The sequence below is a fragment of the Salminus brasiliensis genome, chromosome 16 (genome assembly GCF_030463535.1).
Source record: "Salminus brasiliensis chromosome 16, fSalBra1.hap2, whole genome shotgun sequence".
NCBI classification, from domain to species: domain Eukaryota; kingdom Metazoa; phylum Chordata; class Actinopteri; order Characiformes; family Bryconidae; genus Salminus; species Salminus brasiliensis.
Window position 1 is genome coordinate 7,551,922 of NC_132893.1, and position 17,450 is coordinate 7,569,371.

Consider the following 17,450-nt stretch of genomic DNA (forward strand, 5'->3'; position numbering starts at 1 on the left):
ATTTACTGTATGATAAGATATGCCCAGTGTTTGTTAGCAACATTAGTCTTGCATCTTCCATTGTAAACATATCTATATACACACATTTAACAAATACTTTCTTCAGTTTTGTTAATTTTTAAATTATAAATTTTATACTGACAACATTGAAGATCAAATGTCCACATGTTAAAATATGTAAAAAATTTAAAGGATGCTATTTTCGATAGAAAAACACACACACACACTCATATATACTCACTCATATATACGCAAGCTGGGGGGCATAGTATAACATTAGAAATGATGCATTTGTCATACACCCACACAAGCGCACACATACACACATACACACACACACACACACACATACCCTAGGCTGTAGCATGGTCAAAATACTGCAGTCTCGTCCTGTGGCAGAGTCCTACCGCTTGCCATCTGTGCTTTTGTCGCTGTCATTTACTAAAACCAAGTGGTACCTTCAAGTGGAAAATAGCACCGTCGCCTCTCTGAACTAGTCCTGCTTTGACTTCATAACTGCACAAGCGTTTCTAATTTAAAGCATGCACGGATGCCTTCTCCTCATTTAACCCTAGGAGAGAGCACCAAATCCAGTGCTGCATGCCCTCGGAGCTAGGGGTGTAAGAAAATATTGATGTATCAAAGTATTGCGATATTATGTTTATTAATTCTCCAAAACACAGCATTGATTCTTAATTAATAGTTTACATGTAAAGATTGGTGGCAGACAGTGGTTCATTGTGTGTTGTCTTTACACCCTGACCACAAGATAGCAGTGTTCTATTCTTGTCTTCAGATCCCACTATTCTGATGGGATGAAAAGTTTCTTTTACTTAGATTTCACCCATAATGCATTTTTATACACAATTACAGCATCACAATTAATCGTAATATGTTAAATTGTTAGGCCTCTGTCGGGATGTGTATCGGATCGCTAGGTTCTTGCCAATACACAGTCGTAGTCTGAGCCACATTTTCAAGACCAAAAGAGTTAAGAGGAAAGCCTGGCCAGTGGAAAGTAGAGCCAATGTGAAAGTGTGGGCTGCAACGACGTGGTGTGTGTGTTTGTATATATATATATATATATATGGGAAGGCAGCACAAGATGCAGAGAAAGTAAAGCCATATTCTTTAGGAAGGGATTCTCTTGTTATGCAATCCACAGCGTTTGGGAATGTGTTGCAGCTGCAGCTGGGAATCAGGGGCACCTGCAATGCAGCACAAAAGTGGCCTGGATTTCCCCAATGCATCCAACTCACCAAAAAGTTTGGCACCATTCAAGCCAGTGGAGTAGCACGGCAACGGGCTACGGTTGTTATTGTGACTCGCTGCTGAGATAAATACTAATAAACACAATCATTCAATCAGTGATTGTTTCTGACAGGGCCGCTGCTGAGGCACGCTGCTCTGGGGAGGCAATGAGGGACCCAGCTATGCTTGATTGCCTCTCGTTTGCTTCAAATCATTGGGTGCTTCTGTGAACTGTGGTTATCGTCAGCTTTAGTGCTGTCAGCACGCAACACAAATCCAAATCCATTTTATTTTTCTTGATAGTATTTGCCGTAATCCGTTTGGATAATAAAGACGTAGCGCTCCAGGGAGCCAGAGTTCTTGTTTTGTTTCTAATTAGGTTAGCCTGGAACTCAGTAAACATATACAGAGTATGCCTGAAGGAAAACATTTCAATGCGCAAGCAATGACTGATGTATTGTGTAAACTTAATGCGTTAAAGCAACATTATGGAGAATTGGCATTTTTTTTCTCCTGGGCTCCTCCTACAGTCAGGACATATAATTCTCGCTTTGAGCCAACCCTAAAGGACACAATACATTTCTGGACAAGCTAATGGTGGTAAAGTAGAATTCCAGGATTGTATGCAAATATGACTCAGGTTGTGCAGTAGCCAACGTGCCGACCCTGTAGTTGCAGCGATAAAGGCGCTATTCTCTCTATTACAGTCAGCGGAGCATCAATATGATTCTAAGGCTGTTATTATTTTCAAGTAAAAATTCTTCATAGTGCAGCTTTAAATTCTGTCTGTTTCTCAATTTTAGAATAATTCAGTCGTTAAGAAACAAAGCCATTCACATGGTTTTGTTCACACTGCGGTTCAGACCTCACAATTTGGTAAATGTTTGAAACAACATATAAAAAGCAACAAAAACTCAGATAAAATAAAAAACAAGACTAGATTTATTTTCATTGATATTCAACAGTCATACAAGTTACAGTTTGGTCCAGAACCATGGCTGTCATCAAGATGTGTTAGCAAAAAGAACCTTTTAGGTCTAAGCAACATTAATTCAATGGTTCTTTACCAATATCAAGTTTCTTCAAACTCACAGATCTCCAGTATCCACAAATCCATTTCTGAGAAGAAATTTCATCTTGGGCAGTTTTCACAAAGATTCTGACATTCATGTTTTCTTACTTGGGATTTGTTTACGAGGACAGTGGGATCTATCATTATAAGAGCCGAGCTGTGAACAGTTCTGCCCTTTAAAACCACATGGATCTGATGTACTTCCCAGAACACATCATTTTAAAGAAGATATTGGTAAATGCAGCCACAGTTTTTTTTTCTTGACAACTTTGCAAACCTCACTTTCCGACTGTTTCGATTTTTTAGCTTGAATCTACATCACATTGACCAAGTGGCACACCCCCAACTCTGACAAACATGCCCACTCAGCCAACTCTCAAGACTTACAGTAACTGATGAACAAGACACATATCGCAAGTTTCCCATTACTGTGTTAGTGACTGAAGCTAGAATCAGAAGGCCCTTTTTTCATTGATGTTAAGAGGCTCTCTGTGGGCTAACTGAGGCGTGTAGCTGAGGTAAAAGGCTTCAGTAAAATGCAGGGATCGGCTCTGAGTTCAAACCTTTACTTGGCCCAGAGTGGTCCAGCAGAATAAGGCGCTGGCACTATGGCCAGAGGATCGCTGGTTCGAATCACGGTCATGCTGCTAACCATTGGCATCCGGGCCTCGAAAGAGCTCAATTGGCCTTGCTCTCTTGAGGGCGTCTGTTGGCCAATCCAGGCTCGTTGGTTGCCCGAAGATCGAAGGTAGTTTGAAAAAGAGGCGTTGGCTGGTTGCACTGGCTGGGTAATTGCCAATCCAAAATGGGTAAGAAATCAAAAATAAATTAAGAAAATAAATAAAGAATGCCCAAACTGAAACATCCAAATGATCTGTTAGGACTTTTAAATGCCTGCAATTCATCTGGATAGCTGCTGTAAAATAACAGAATTTACCACCGTTGGTGCTAACATAACAGGCAACTTCCTATTACCAGCCTAGCATAATAATTAGCATTATCATGATTAGCTCCCAGTTCTACTATGCAGTTACATGCCTGGCTGTATTGTGCTCATGGTGGATTGATTGTATTTGGTCATTACATTTGGACTGACATCTCCTTCTAACTTCAGTGTGCAGGGGCAGGCTAAACTGCTGGGCATGATTAAAATGGGTTACCTTGTTTTCATATATACCCTATACAGGCCCTGTGAAGGCATGGTTGAACCAAACATGGCTTTCAGTGAGTTAAAGTTACTGTTGTCACCGATGAACACCAGTTGTTTGTCAGGCTTGCTGTGTGTTCGGCGTGTGCACAAAAGGTGTTGACAATGTGAACATCTCACAGCTGCCACTTAGTTTCACAATTCGCGTTCTCCTGTCTCCTGTGTTGTTTTGACGTCAGCATTCACAGACACCTCTCGCACCTCTCGCAGGGCCTAGAGAGCTAAGTGCCATTAAGACAGTGGTGAGATGGTTGAGGCTCCATAATGGTCTAGATGACTGTACACTCTGTAAAGTATTTGTAGAGTGTAAGATGCTTCAAATGCCATGAAAGGACCACGTTTGGTTCCAAAAAGAACCACGTTTGATCTGTGAGATCTGTGAGTCTGAATAACCTTTAACATCAAATTAAAAGGTTCTTCATACTGTCTTCACACATCTCTGTCTTTTATGGAATCAAAATTTTGAGAGACTGCAGATCAGTATGGGAAATTCACTGGAAGGCAATGGCATCTCCTCATGTACCATGATTATGTTTGAGCTCAGAGTCAGGTCAATAAGAACTAACACTTTAATGCTGAGACACAATGATTGGATTTATCTCTGTGCTATCAAAGAATGTATTTTTGTTTTTTATCTGAAATATGTTCAGAATACAAACTCACTTGCAGCGCATCCAACAATAAGGATGGCATAGTTGAAGGATTAGAAATGCAGTAAAAATGATGAAAGGAAGACATTTCAGCATCACCTTAACAATTCAGAATTTGATTTGAAAAATCAGCCAAATCTCAACCCCAATTATCAACTTACCATTCACTTTTTAACTGAATGAACCAGTCTCTTCCATGATTAGGGCTGAAAACCTGGTTATGCAATAAATACAGATATAAAATACGATATATTTATAAGATACAATACAGTATAAAAAGTCAAACTAAATATTTTCCTGTTTTATTGCTTTACAAATGGAATCATTGGACAATAATTTACAGAAAAGAGCTCAAACGTCAAGTTGAAAATAGATTTCTACACAGTAATAAAACTAGTAATTGCATCCCATGTAAAATGACTGACCTAATTTAACAGAGGCTCAGGCAAATTGGTGTTAGCATTCTCACAATTAGTGAACGGCAGACCACCTGAGTGCAGTGAAGTGATTGGGGCATAAACATACCTGTCTGGAGGGTTCAGTCACAGGTTAGAATCAATATTCCTGAGTGCAAAAACACCATGAAGACAAAAGAACGGCCTCTCTCACTAGTCTCCTTCTTGCACGGTCACTCACTTTGTGAGGACGGCCTGCTCTAGGCAGATTTACACATGTGAAGACAGAGTACAACACTGCTATCTGGCTGTCTGTGTTTAAATGCAACCCAAAATGAACCACTGTCTGCCACCAATCTTAACATGTAATCTCTACCGTCTTTCTTAAAACACGATACAGTATTGCAAAACATAACATTGTGATTCTTATACTCTTATCAGTATTTTCCTATATCCCTGTAGGAACAATGTAGGAAAAAAAACAGTGATGCCCAATTCGTCACATATATTCAGTTTGAGCCGGTTCTCTTCTTTTGCCTACCAGAACTGACACATTTTCCCAAAAGTGCTCCTTTAGTAGAAAAAGAGAGTTTGAGTAAAACATTTTAAAGACCGCATTTCTGTTGGGAAATTCTCGCTCTGTCAGTCAGTAGGAGTGATTTCAGAAGTCGAGGCATTGCTCTTCCCCAGCTGTCCTTCTTTCCTCATGAGTCATGAGCGGCAGACAGCAGGCCCCCACAGTTGGGCGATCGAGATCCAAGCCCAGGCCTCATCAGTTTCAGTGCGTGTCTCTGTGCCTGTATGCATTTCGATGCGTATATATCTGTCTGCTTCTGTGAGTGTGTCTGTCTTTCTGCTTTTGAGTGTGTCTGCACCTATATGTGTACCTGTGACCTGTTTATGTGTTTATCTGAAGTCTTCTCCTCCCACTGGCTATACTCAGACACCCCCTCCAATTACATTCAAAGTCACCCAAGTATGTTTTGTAACATTTTAGGGTTCTCTTATTTCCATTTGTCCCAATTCAAATTCCAAATCGTATTGTCATCATGGTAAGTAGTTCAACATTCTAGGGTCCCTTTAAATGGATGTGCTGACCTTAAGAGGCAAATGGGGAAGTTGGCCAAAGCTGAAGCCGACTAAAGTTCATTAAAGGAAAGTGTCTCAGTCTGAGGGAGAAATCATTCTGTGGTTTAGACTACAGAAAAGCCTGAGTGGTAGAAGTGTTCTGAGAATGTTTAGTGCACATTGGTCTTGTGAGGACATTCAGAAGTGACAGCAGCGCCATTAGCCTCTTGTTTTTGGGGTCTGTTTGTGAGCATGATGTCAGAATAGATTAAGTTTTTTTGTGTGTGGTTTTAATTATTAAAGCCCTGAGTTAGTACACAATTCTTTAAGCTGACCAGTTCCCTGACTGAGCCAATTTAGATTAACATCTCCCATGATTCCTCATTCTAAAGCGCCAAAGGAAGATATTGGGTCAATTACATTTAGAGCACTAGGGATAGCGCTCTAAAAATTCTTAGCCACTGACTGAACCGTCAGCTTCACTGAAGCTCTAGATTCCATAACCTAGATCTGGGGTTCAGAGGCACAGCCTCTAGATCTAATTCTTCAGCGTCTTCAGTGTAGCTGTACAGAAAAAGTACGCAATATGCACTGTTAATTATTGCCAGGATTTTACTATATTTAACTAGGGATGCACCGATACCACGTTTTCCTACATTGCATCCCAAATAAGATATAATAAGATTGAAGGAACAGCATTTACTGTTTGAGTAACTTCACATTTGATTAACTTCACGTTTTCCACAATACAGAAACACGTTCAGGTAGGAAAGCATGATCTTTCTAAGCTTCACAAAACAGCTTTTAACTGGTGTTTAAATTCACATTTCAGAACAGTAAAAAATGCCACTCTAGAAACAAAAAACTGCTTATGCAGCAATTTTACATTCAAGTCCATGTCTCTGTGTAAAAAGCTATTAAACTTCAATGTGTGGCCTTTAAAAAGCTGCTTTGGTTTCAGAACCAAAAAAAAACATGGAAAGCCACATGGAAAGAAAAAGTGCTAGTGTAAAAGTTCCATAAAAATTTATTTTTAATGGTAATAACTATGTATTAATGGCTTTTACTAGTTGTTTAAATGTTTGGTTTCATAACAACACAACGGCACCAATACTGATAAATCAGCAGGTTCATTAGAAAGGGCAGGTCTAGGACTATCAACTATTTTAAAACAGATCCAGTTCTGATCCTTTGTTTTTACCGCTGTGTTATAGGAGAACTTCCTCTGGCATCCTGTAGATTATATTAACAGACATCATTCCCAGTGTTTTAAAGTAACTGGGAGTTGAATGATTATATATTATGGATTATAAGATTATATCATAGATATATAAACACTATAAAATGGTCACTTTAAAAGAAACTTTGCTACAAAGATAAATAAATTAGTCCAGAATGTCACTACTATATAAACTGTGACAAAGATTTTACTGCAGTATCAATTAACAGCACAGCTAACTTAAATTGCTTTGCGGTTTGCATCTTTCTATAGATTGATCAGATCGGTATCAGCACTATTATATCACAATCACAATATTAAGGTGATTGGCTTGACCTAATGATCAGAAAATACTGTTAAAAAGTTATAAAAAAGCAGTTTTAGAGGTGTAAAGAGACACTGCTTTCACAGTTTGTTATTCATACAATATTTTAAACCGAAGCTGAATAAAGAAAATTTACAACCTTGACTCAAGTGTTGGAATGGCGCCGCTGCTGAAAAGAATTCTAAGGGGAAACACTATCATATTTAAAACATCACTTTTTTGCACTGCATTATCACTTATTATTATTATTTATTGTCTGCCTTGTTACACCCTAATTGTGTATATTGAATTCAGAATAGTATGTTTCCTGCCAACAACAAGTGACCACTGATGAAGGGCCAGAGGACAGCATAACTGACCACAAAGTCATACTCACTGGAAAGAGTGCAGATACATATATCCATGTTTTATGAATGGAATAGACAGTGATTGTAATTGTACAAAACAATCACTATAATAGATCACAATAATAGACAGTAATTGCAGTGTACAAGAAGTACATTAGAAAATCATAAAAAATACAAATTGATACTAAAAAATACTAATAAAAAATATGAATTGGATTTTAAAAATCGTGCATCAGCCCTGTAAATGCAAGGTAAGCATCTGCAGTGGGCTTTCCTATTAACATGTTACCATTGCTTCTTTTTCATTGACCTGAGATCAGTTTAGCAGTCTCCTGCATATCAGTTTATCTTAGGCCTTGGCTAGGGCAAACTGATCAAAGATCAGTTCTAATGGCACCAGTAGTGCACAGCAGGAACTGCCTATGTCACTGGAGCCGCCGGGCACAACTTGACAGGAAGAAACATGTCACACTAGAACAGGCCGAATAAAAAAAAGCACCATAAGGGGCTTCTGCTAGGCACGAATGATAAATTATGAATGATCACTCTCTATTTTGGTACCGCCCGAAAGATTTGTCCTGCCATAACCTCAGAGTTAAACTCCTTTTTAGAGGCCTAATAATGAGTGGAAACTGAGGTGCTTATTGGACCGTAGAGTCTGTCCATAACAAATGTGACTAGTATAATCAGTGGAGTGCTCAACACTTGTATATTAGTAATTTAAGCAAGCCTAAAGCCAGGTAGCAGAAAGCAGTGTTAATACACCTTTATGAAACTGACATCTAGGATCTATCAGCCTTCTAATACAGCACTTCTCTGAACATTCTTACAGTACGGTGCTTTGCGTCGTAACTCAGCACAGTCAAATCACGCTCACTAGATGCAATCGAACGTATTGTAGGTTCAGACAATAGAGCCAGTTGAGTAAACCTCATCTTTATTCATGATAGAGAGAGCGCTCAGTGATTTCCTCCCACACTCTTGTCAGTGGTTCTCTTGCTCAGCCGTTACACCGCAGCGACCTCAGCAGTGTAGCATTCTCTTCACTGGCAGTGTTGGTGTCTGCTGTGCACGAAGACATAAAGCTGTAGAACCTAGAGTAGTACATGATGAAGGAGTTCGAACCAACCTATTATGTAGACAAAAGTATTGGGTCACCTGCTCATTCCTTTATAATTTTCAAAATCAGAAGTATTAAAAAAGAGTTTATCCTGCTTTTGTTGAAGTAACTGTCCAGGAAAAACTTTCTACTAGGTTTTAGAGCATTGCTGTGAGAATTTGATTGCATTTAGGAATGAGACCACTTCACAGCTCAATGCTGGGGCTTTATACCCCTCTAGCCCACATCTGTCATTAGGCATGGTTCCAATAGGTTCAGGTTTATCTGCTCCTTATCTGGTCCTATTCTATTGGCAGTGCTTCTCTACAGAGACTAGACAGGCTGTGTGTGTAGGTGCATTTGCACATTTGTGTCAGCAATGGGTGCAAAAGGTAGCTGAACGAAGTAGCTGAATGCATTCATTAGAATAAAGGGTTGTCCACAAACATTTGGACCTATTATATATCACAGCCAGTTACCTTTTAGTAAGGTTTTTATTGGATGACTGGAACACACCATGTAAATGACAGACCTTGTGTGGACGGGGGGGGGGTCTCCAAATGGCAGATCTTATGGGGCCAGGGCATTGCCAAACAGCTGATCTTGTGTGGGCGCTTCTGGTCAGCAGTAGTGAGTACCTACGGACAGTGTTTTAATGAGAGATAAACTACTTTTGACAGGATGTTGGAGGCTTACTGACTGCGTTAGGGCAATAAAGGCTACCTAGGTCGAATCGACAGAAGCACTATGGTGGCACAGGTTACAAAAATGTTTAGTGTTAGTCACTGGAGGAATGTGCCCAACACACAATGCCTCACATCCTGCTGTATATGAGGGTACATAACCACAGACTGATCATAGTGCCCATGTTGACCTCTGTCCACTGTCAAATAAATCTATATTAAATTTTTGAGCAGTGGAAGAAGGGCACCTGGTCTGATGAGACCACGAAAGTGTGGCAAAGTAATTGAGCATATTTTTCCTAGAGAATGCATTGGAACAGCAAGTCCGAACTCTGGCAGCTCCACCATAGAGCGTACAAGACTTAAAGGATCAACTGCTAATGTCTTGGTTTCAGGTATCACAGGACACTTTCAGAGGTGTGAGCTGTTTTGGTGGCATGTGGAGGACCAACAACATATTTGACAGGTCAAGATGGTGTGCCTTATTTGTGGTGCCGGAAAATGGTGTAGTGTGGCAATGGTTGCTCAGTGGTTAGAGCACTGGGGTATTGTTCACAAGGTTGTGGGTTTGATACCTGGGTTCACTGAGCTGCTACAGTTGGGCCTTTGACCCTCTCTTCTCCAGGGTTGCTGTAGCATGGCATGGCAGTGTGTTCTGACTCCAGCTTTCCAAGCTGTGGAGAGAAATTAAGGAATTTCATTGTACTGTACAGGTGTATAGTAAGTATAATGACAATAAAGGTACCTAAGTCTCAATTATATTGTTCAGTAGACCCTGAGTAATTATAATTATATTAACTCCTGGGAATGAGCTTCAGTTAAGATCAATACATATAACTGAATAATAAGCAGTGCTTTACTTTTTCTGTGATGGTACTTGAACTTTGACTCGACCTGTCCCTTACAGATCACCAAAAGCTCGAACGTGAAGCCCGCATTTGTCGTCTCCTCAAGCACCCCAACATTGGTGAGTGTTCACGTTCTTCATTTGCTGTTGCCACTAATAGCAAGGCTACTAATTCTATTAGTCTATCTGTGTCATTATCAGGTTCTTAGCAAGCTAATGAAATCACCTTTAGTGCTGTACAGTTTATGACAGTATCACTCTGAACACAGTCAAATGGCACGTAGTTGAGAACAAGGCAGGAGCATCTGCAGTTTCAGCAGGAGAGATCTTGGCTAGGCTCCGACCACGAGAGAACAGAAAGTAGGCTATTCCCTGCCTAGCACACTGCGTGCTTAAGCTCCACTTTTCTATTTATGCAAATGGAAAAAGAGCGTTCACGGCTCACGCCTGTCAGCCTTGGAGGACGGCTGGAGGCATAACACGCTCGTTTCTGTTTCCTTCTCCCCCAGTTCGACTCCATGACAGTATATCAGAGGAAGGCTTCCACTACCTCCTGTTTGACTTGTAAGTGTGTGTTCCCAACGCAGCACATAATTAAAACTGCCTGCACCATATGTCCCTTTCTCTGCTCTCTCTGCGTTCACTGCATGTCTGATGGCTCTCCCACCCGTTTGTTCTGCCTGAGATCATCCAGCAACCCCCTATCCTTTCCCCAAACCCACCCCAACACCCCCCTCTCCCCACGCCTTTTCTTAGCATCCCTCGCTTTCCCCTCTTTGCTCATGAGCCAGTTTCCATGGCAACAGAACCGGGCTGCCCGGCTGAAGAGAATCCTGCAGCAGGGGCTTCCCCCCTCAAAGCCCCGGGATGTCTCTTCTAGAGGATTCCCCCATCCATCCTGCCACTCTCACTCTCTCTCTCTCTCTCTGTCTGTCTCTCTACCCCGCTCTCTCTTTGTCTCTCTCTCACAAATGCAGTCCCTCACGCTAACATAGAAAAATGTCATCTCTATGTCTAAACCAGTCACACTCATAATCACTTCCCAAGCACAAATGCCGCAGTTAAAGCTTTTATGTTGTGCCCGTTGTGATGAATGATCATTCAGATCAACGAGCGAGGCCCTCGTAATGCACTTCTCACTCTGTCCTATAGGGTCACTGGTGGGGAGTTGTTTGAAGACATCGTAGCCAGAGAGTATTACAGTGAAGCTGACGCCAGGTAACGTGCTCTTTCTGGGTTTTTTTGCCTCCCGTCTTTGTGCTTTTTTCCTGCCCGCATTCTCCAGCAATTCACCCCCCAACCCCGTCCCCAAGCCACTGTCATATTTTCAGCTCATTTCATTCTCTACCTTCCTTACAGTTACATTCAAGAGTAGGGCTGTGTGCTGTGTGTGTGTGTGTTTTTTTTTTTTTTAATCAAAGCCAAGACATTGTATTATTATTGAAGCAGGGATTACCTACAAATTCAGTTAAATTCAGTGTACCTTTTAGTAACTATACATTAAAACCAATACAGTCATTACATGACATCTCCTAAGACTCCCAAGATTGTATTCGGAGCAGTAGCTCATAAATTCCCTGTGATTGTCTCATAGAAGGCAGGCACTTTTTCAGTGTGGGTGGCAGCGGCGGCGCTGTGTCGACATCTCACTGCATACCCGGCAGATATCTCCTTCCACAGGACCCTCTCTTCCATCTTTTCTCTTGTCTTTCATTTAATTCCATCTTGCGTCCCCACCTTTCTTTTTTGACGCTTGTCTTCTCTCTTAGATTCACACCTAGTGCAGCACACATACTCGTATACACACATACTAACACACGCACGCACACATACCGCAGTACCCCTCAGGAGAGGGACTTTAATCAATTTGACTGTGTGGGCGTATTGTGGGGGCGTGAGACACACAGTGAGAAATAGAAAGAGAGAGAGAGAGATAGTGAGAGAAGGAGCTACGGTAGAAGATGCCAATGGAGGCAGTAGGAGAACTGGAGGAAAGGAAAAGCAGGCTTGTTAGAATCCGTGACCATTATTCTTTGAGAGAAAGAGGCATACAGTTCATGTCTACTTGTTTCCATTGCAGATGGTGAATTGATAAGCTAATAATAAGGGGTATATGATGTTCATAATATGATCATTTATAGTAACAGTGTACACATTAAAGGCCGTAAAGCTTGTCGTACACTTAAGTTTTAAACTGGGCGTACGAGGCTAATGCAGCAAACACAGTCAATAGTCACCCAGTAGTCAATAGTCACCCAAATCTTTTCCATAAATACACGCCCACACAGTCCTCTCAGCCCACTCAAACCACAGCCAGGTCTTCATGACGGTCGCTCAGACTTGCAGATGTGGTTTAGGTCGCAGTATGACTCACTGTAAAGTGAGAAAATGAACTTCACAATGTAGCTGAATATTAATCCTTGCAGCCAATTCAAATCAGTGGTGCAGTAACTAAAACTGTTTTAATTATAAAGGATAAAGGGATATTGGAAAATGTTATGAAATGAAATATTTAGACTTTTTTAGTGCATGAAACCAACATACATCTTGAGTAAACCTTGGGAAACAAAATAACATGCATGAGCAATGTAGCATATTGTCAGTGTTGTGCAGAAATCATTTAAAACAAATTCATCATTCACCAATAATGTAATGATAATTTTGTACTTTTTATGTATAAGAATAATTATTAATAAAATAATAAATAATGATAATACATTGTACGCAAAACAGGATATATCCCACATATATTCAAAAAGAGTTAAACAAACTTCAGGTTTAGTCTGTGAATAGTGAATAGCCCAAGCAAACTTAGAAAAGCCCACTTAAAAAAATAAAAAACTGCACTGATGTCAGATTTACTCATTGCTCTCATATTGAGTAAAGTCAGCTGTGCTGGTTCATTAATATACAGTGGGTTTGTGTGTGCAGTACAGCCTGAGTAAAACTCACAGCCACGCCTGTGAGAGCAAGATACCATTTTCTGTATTGTTGAGTGTGACTCTTGCTGGCTGGGTACTGCAGTGTTCGCTCTTGCATTACCACAAGAGTATGCTTTCAGTGGCAGATTAATGACAGTCAGTTAACAAGTAAATTTAAAAAATTTAAAAAATGCAAGGTATTTACTTTGAGTTAAGTAACAATTATTCAACTAAAGTATTATGACCTTGTATATTTGAGTTGTTCTAACATACAGTGTTTAGTATTGTAAGTATGTTCAACTTAAGCTTTGTTCAACAAATTAAAAAGTTTAACTCAAAAACTATTACTTTTTAAATTACTTAATTACTTTTACTCTTTAAATGACTTAAATTAAGTTAGGCGTAATTATCTGTGTTTAAATTGTAGTAGTAATATTAATAACAATATTAATAACAATTAGTTATGCTTTACATTGTGTCCTTAATAAAATTCCATGATGAATGGACCAATAGAAATAAAATAAAATCCTTTTACACTGACTTCCATTGAAAGTGAAGAAGGAGTGTTTTTTTAAAGTTTCCATTTTGGAAATAAATGTTTTTTTGCATGACAGCAAGTTATGGACACTGGTGTTCGCTGTTTAAAAAATCTATATTTTTCTAATAGGAATACAATACAAACAAAAGAATTTGCAATCCTCCTGTAGCGTCAACATGCATGTCCAACATGCTTGCATTTAAAGGGGAGTTTAAGTAAAAGGTCAGTTTTGCACCCTGACCTTTTACTCATCCGGCTCCCTAGCTAGCCTAGCAAAACTAAAACAATGGGAAAAAAATGGAAGAATCATATAGTTGCCGTTCCCTTGTAGGCAGAGGACCATAGCATCCCTGCCCCCCACCTCCTCCCACAGGCCACACCCTAGCCCCCAGCACCTGCTTGCTTTAGCGTCCCCCTGCCCAGCCTCCTCTCCTTAGAGAGTGCTGAAAGTAGGCCTCTAATTAACACACAGATAATTAGTGTGTCATCTCTGACTCAAGCCTCCGCCACACGCCCAATACTGTCAGCTTGCTCTACACACACACACACTTAAACATAACCACACATACACACTCACACACATATACTGACATGCTAACACATACCTTTTCACACATACACATCCCATTCACTTCATTTATTACTCACGGGTACTGGCCGTCGCCCCCGCAACGGATCTAAATTTCCAGCCTCAGTGCTATTGTTTGGAGTCCTCTCACCAGAACAGTTAAGAGCTTTAGAAAGAGACAGAGAAGACTGTTATTATAGGCAAAATGGCCACAGACAACACTTCTGACGCTTTAAACCAGGAATAAGTCTGGTTGGGTTCATTATGTGGCCTCGCATGCCCAGAGACCCGGCCATTATCAACATAACTGGCCGGTAGAACCTCAAAATTTAAATGTATTTAATAAATGTTTTGTTTTATAATCAACAGATAGCGATGATCCTCAGAGAATCACTCACTTCTCACTCGTATGCTTAGCTAACAATCCGCTAATACTCTTTGTGGCAGCACAGCTAAACTGATTGAGGTGAACACCATCACCTTCAAAATACCAAGCAACATGCATACAGACATAGCGTTTAGCCCAAATGCTGCTATTCGAGTTGGCGAATGCTAAAATGAATGTAGGGCTGTAGGCCTACTTTTTAAGTGATGGTACTGGCCATAGAGGCCCAAACATTCAGTAGCACAACAGATGGTTGTGGGAAATAAGCAGGTTTTTGTATCAGATAAGACACAACAAAAAAGAGGCTTACTCCTTAGATAAGCTAGTGAATTAGCAAAGCTATCCAGTAAAGAGTTGGATGCAGTTGAAGACTAGTTGGAGTAGTTGAGGAGTAGTTGCCACCTAGCTAACTTTAGCTACTCTCTTAAATAATAGTTCTTCTTTCTTCTACTGTTGGTTAATATGGTATTTAAAATGATAAATATGACTAGTCCGAACCATCCAAAACAGTGTTTTCACATTGCAAAACAACTGAACAAACTGAGACCACATCTTTTGGTTTGGACTTTCCGAACTGTGGTCCAAGGCACCTTTCACACCTGCTATTTTGGTTCAGACAAAACAAGGTAATGGTTCTGTGTGTTGGCAAGAACCTGGTGATACAATACGTGTTGCAATACAATATATTGCGATACTGTTGGCAAGGTGCTATATTGTGATTTATTATTTTTTTAATTCTTTATTTATTTATTTAGTTTTAGGAATACTACCATAGTATAAAAATACAATCATAGGCATAAAGTTTCCTTTTTATGCAGTCAGAACAGTAGGATCTGAAGGCAAAGTACAACACCACACTAAATAAACAGCCTCACCCCATCTTGACTACAAAACTACATTTACGCAATTCGCTCTGACCGCCACCTAGGTGTTTCACATTTCAGGGATCGTCTCATGTCTTCATTCTTCTGTTTCAAGCTCAGTAGCCTCACACCTGTACTGTATGCACTGTAGAGCGGTCAGTGTGCTCTTACATTGCTTACATTGTTTCTTGTAACTGCCTACCTTTCCTTACCAGCATCTCTCCACGTTGCTAATCTACCTCCATACACCCCCCACACCAATGCACACCTGGCCCCATCATCTTACCTCCACCTTTTTTCCTTTTCTCTGTCCTTCCCTTTCTGTCTTGTCTTCGCAGTCACTGCATCCATCAGATACTAGACAGTGTCAATCACATTCACCAACATGACATAGTGCACAGGGACCTGAAGGTCAGTATGGCGAGTGCACTGGCCACTGCATGAGACTTGCGATGCTTGCCTCGATGACTTGTCTGCGTCTCTTTCTGTCTATCTGTCTGTCTGTCTGTCTCTTCGCCTGTCTGACCTGTTTGGATGATTCCGGTTCCTGTTTCTGCACTTTAAACTGCACTTGATGCACTGGAACAGCTGATTACTTCCTCTAACTTTTAAAGCATCTTGTTTTCTTGCATAAACAACCTACCCAGCCTACTTCTCTCACTTTTTCTCTCTCTCTCTTTCTCTCTCTCTCCCTCTCTCTCTCTCTCTTACTCTCTCTCTCTCTCTTCTGTCTTTATATATCTCCCTCTCCCTGTCCAATATGAGAAATGTCTCATTGATTTAGTTTTTAAATAGTTTTTAAAAAGGATATTCAATGTAGGGTTTTTGTGTGTGCCAATTTGCAGTAAAATAGAGGCAATCCACATCTACAGCCCTCTTTCTGAATAATGAATGCTTGACTGAAGTGGACCTTTCAGAGTCTAGAGGGGCCCAGTCGGTGGTTATTGTTCACCGACCCGCATGGTGCGTTCAGGTGGTTCTCATAAAAGTTCCTGTTAGAGTCGTTCCTGTACAGTCCAATTCAAAAGCATCAGAAAGGCTAGGACAGGGTTTTTATTTTTTATTGTGCTATAACATTAAATACATTTTGAGCTCAGTATATGAATATGAGATAATAGATCAGGCTTTCAGCTTTGATTTCCTGATATTTACATCCAGACAACCTAGAACACTGCATCATTTTTAAACCCTCAATTTGTTTTTAGAACCCACCTTTTTTAAATGAGCAGATATTTGGGATCTTAGGACGACCTGGAGTTTCTTGTTGAAATCCATCATTTGAGGAAGACTTTGAAGAGCAGAAATCTAGAGGCCATACCACAAGATACAAACCACTCATCAGCAGTGATAATCCAAAGAACAGATTGGAATTTGCAAAGATGAGCCACAATGGTTCTGTAATGTTTTATAGACATGATTAAACCATAATGAACCTCTACCAAACTAACAGAAAGGCTAAAGTAGAAAGAAATCCGCTCATGATTTAAAGCATATATGTTAATCTGTTAAGCATGCTGGAGGTAGTGTTATGACTTGGACTTGCATGGCTGCTTCTGGAGCACTCATCTTCATTTTGACAGCAGAAAAAAATCTAAAGTCTACAGAAACATCCATTCTGTCTATTTACAAAAAAAGTGCATTCAAATTAATCAGGAGCAACTCCATCATGCAGCAAGACAATGGCCCAAATACTCTGCCAGCACAACAGATGACTTCATCAGGGGAAAAAGTGTCAGTCAACAGACTTTACCCCAGTAAAGCATGCGTTTCACTTCCTGAAGAGAAGACTGAAGGGAGAACCCTCCGAAACCAATCAACAACTGAAAGAAGCTGCAGTAAAATTTTGCAAAAGCATTACAAAAAAAGAATGCAACAGTTTGGTGGCTTCTGGGTTTGGTGCAGTTATATAAAAGTATATGTATTTTGGATGTAAACTTGTAGAAGTCTGCAAAGAAACAGCTCAAACTAAAACAATCTTCAACTCTGCATTGAATTTTGAAAGAATGCTTTAA

At 40.2% G+C, this 17,450-nt stretch overlaps 1 protein-coding gene and 2 long non-coding RNA genes across 8 annotated transcripts in view; 1 reads left to right on the forward strand and 2 right to left on the reverse strand.

The window, feature by feature from the left end:
* Positions 1-17,450, forward strand: part of camk2b2 (calcium/calmodulin-dependent protein kinase (CaM kinase) II beta 2) — an 84,325-nt gene that overhangs the window by 7,662 nt on the left and 59,213 nt on the right. For all 5 annotated transcript variants that reach the window (XM_072658062.1, XM_072658057.1, XM_072658058.1 and 2 more), the window contains exons 3-5: positions 10,224-10,283; positions 10,673-10,727; positions 11,316-11,381. In XM_072658062.1, coding sequence (XP_072514163.1) covers positions 10,224-10,283; positions 10,673-10,727; positions 11,316-11,381 — 181 coding nt within the window. The remainder of the gene's footprint in view (positions 1-10,223; positions 10,284-10,672; positions 10,728-11,315; positions 11,382-17,450) is intronic.
* The window catches only part of LOC140536341 (uncharacterized), a 58,393-nt gene continuing 49,439 nt past the window's right edge, over positions 8,497-17,450 (reverse strand). Inside the window, exons 2-3 of one of the 2 annotated variants that reach the window (XR_011977608.1) lie at positions 9,892-9,990; positions 8,497-8,663 (exon numbers count right to left, since the gene is read on the reverse strand). This is a non-coding gene — a long non-coding RNA (uncharacterized lncRNA). Of the gene's footprint in view, positions 8,664-9,181; positions 9,272-9,891; positions 9,991-17,450 lie in introns of those variants that run through there. The other variant, XR_011977609.1, reaches the window with a different exon arrangement.
* Positions 12,451-16,003, reverse strand: LOC140536340 (uncharacterized). Its single transcript, XR_011977607.1, has 3 exons — positions 15,725-16,003; positions 14,271-14,356; positions 12,451-12,536 (listed from the first exon to the last, which is right to left on the reverse strand). It is a non-coding gene; the product is annotated as an uncharacterized lncRNA (long non-coding RNA).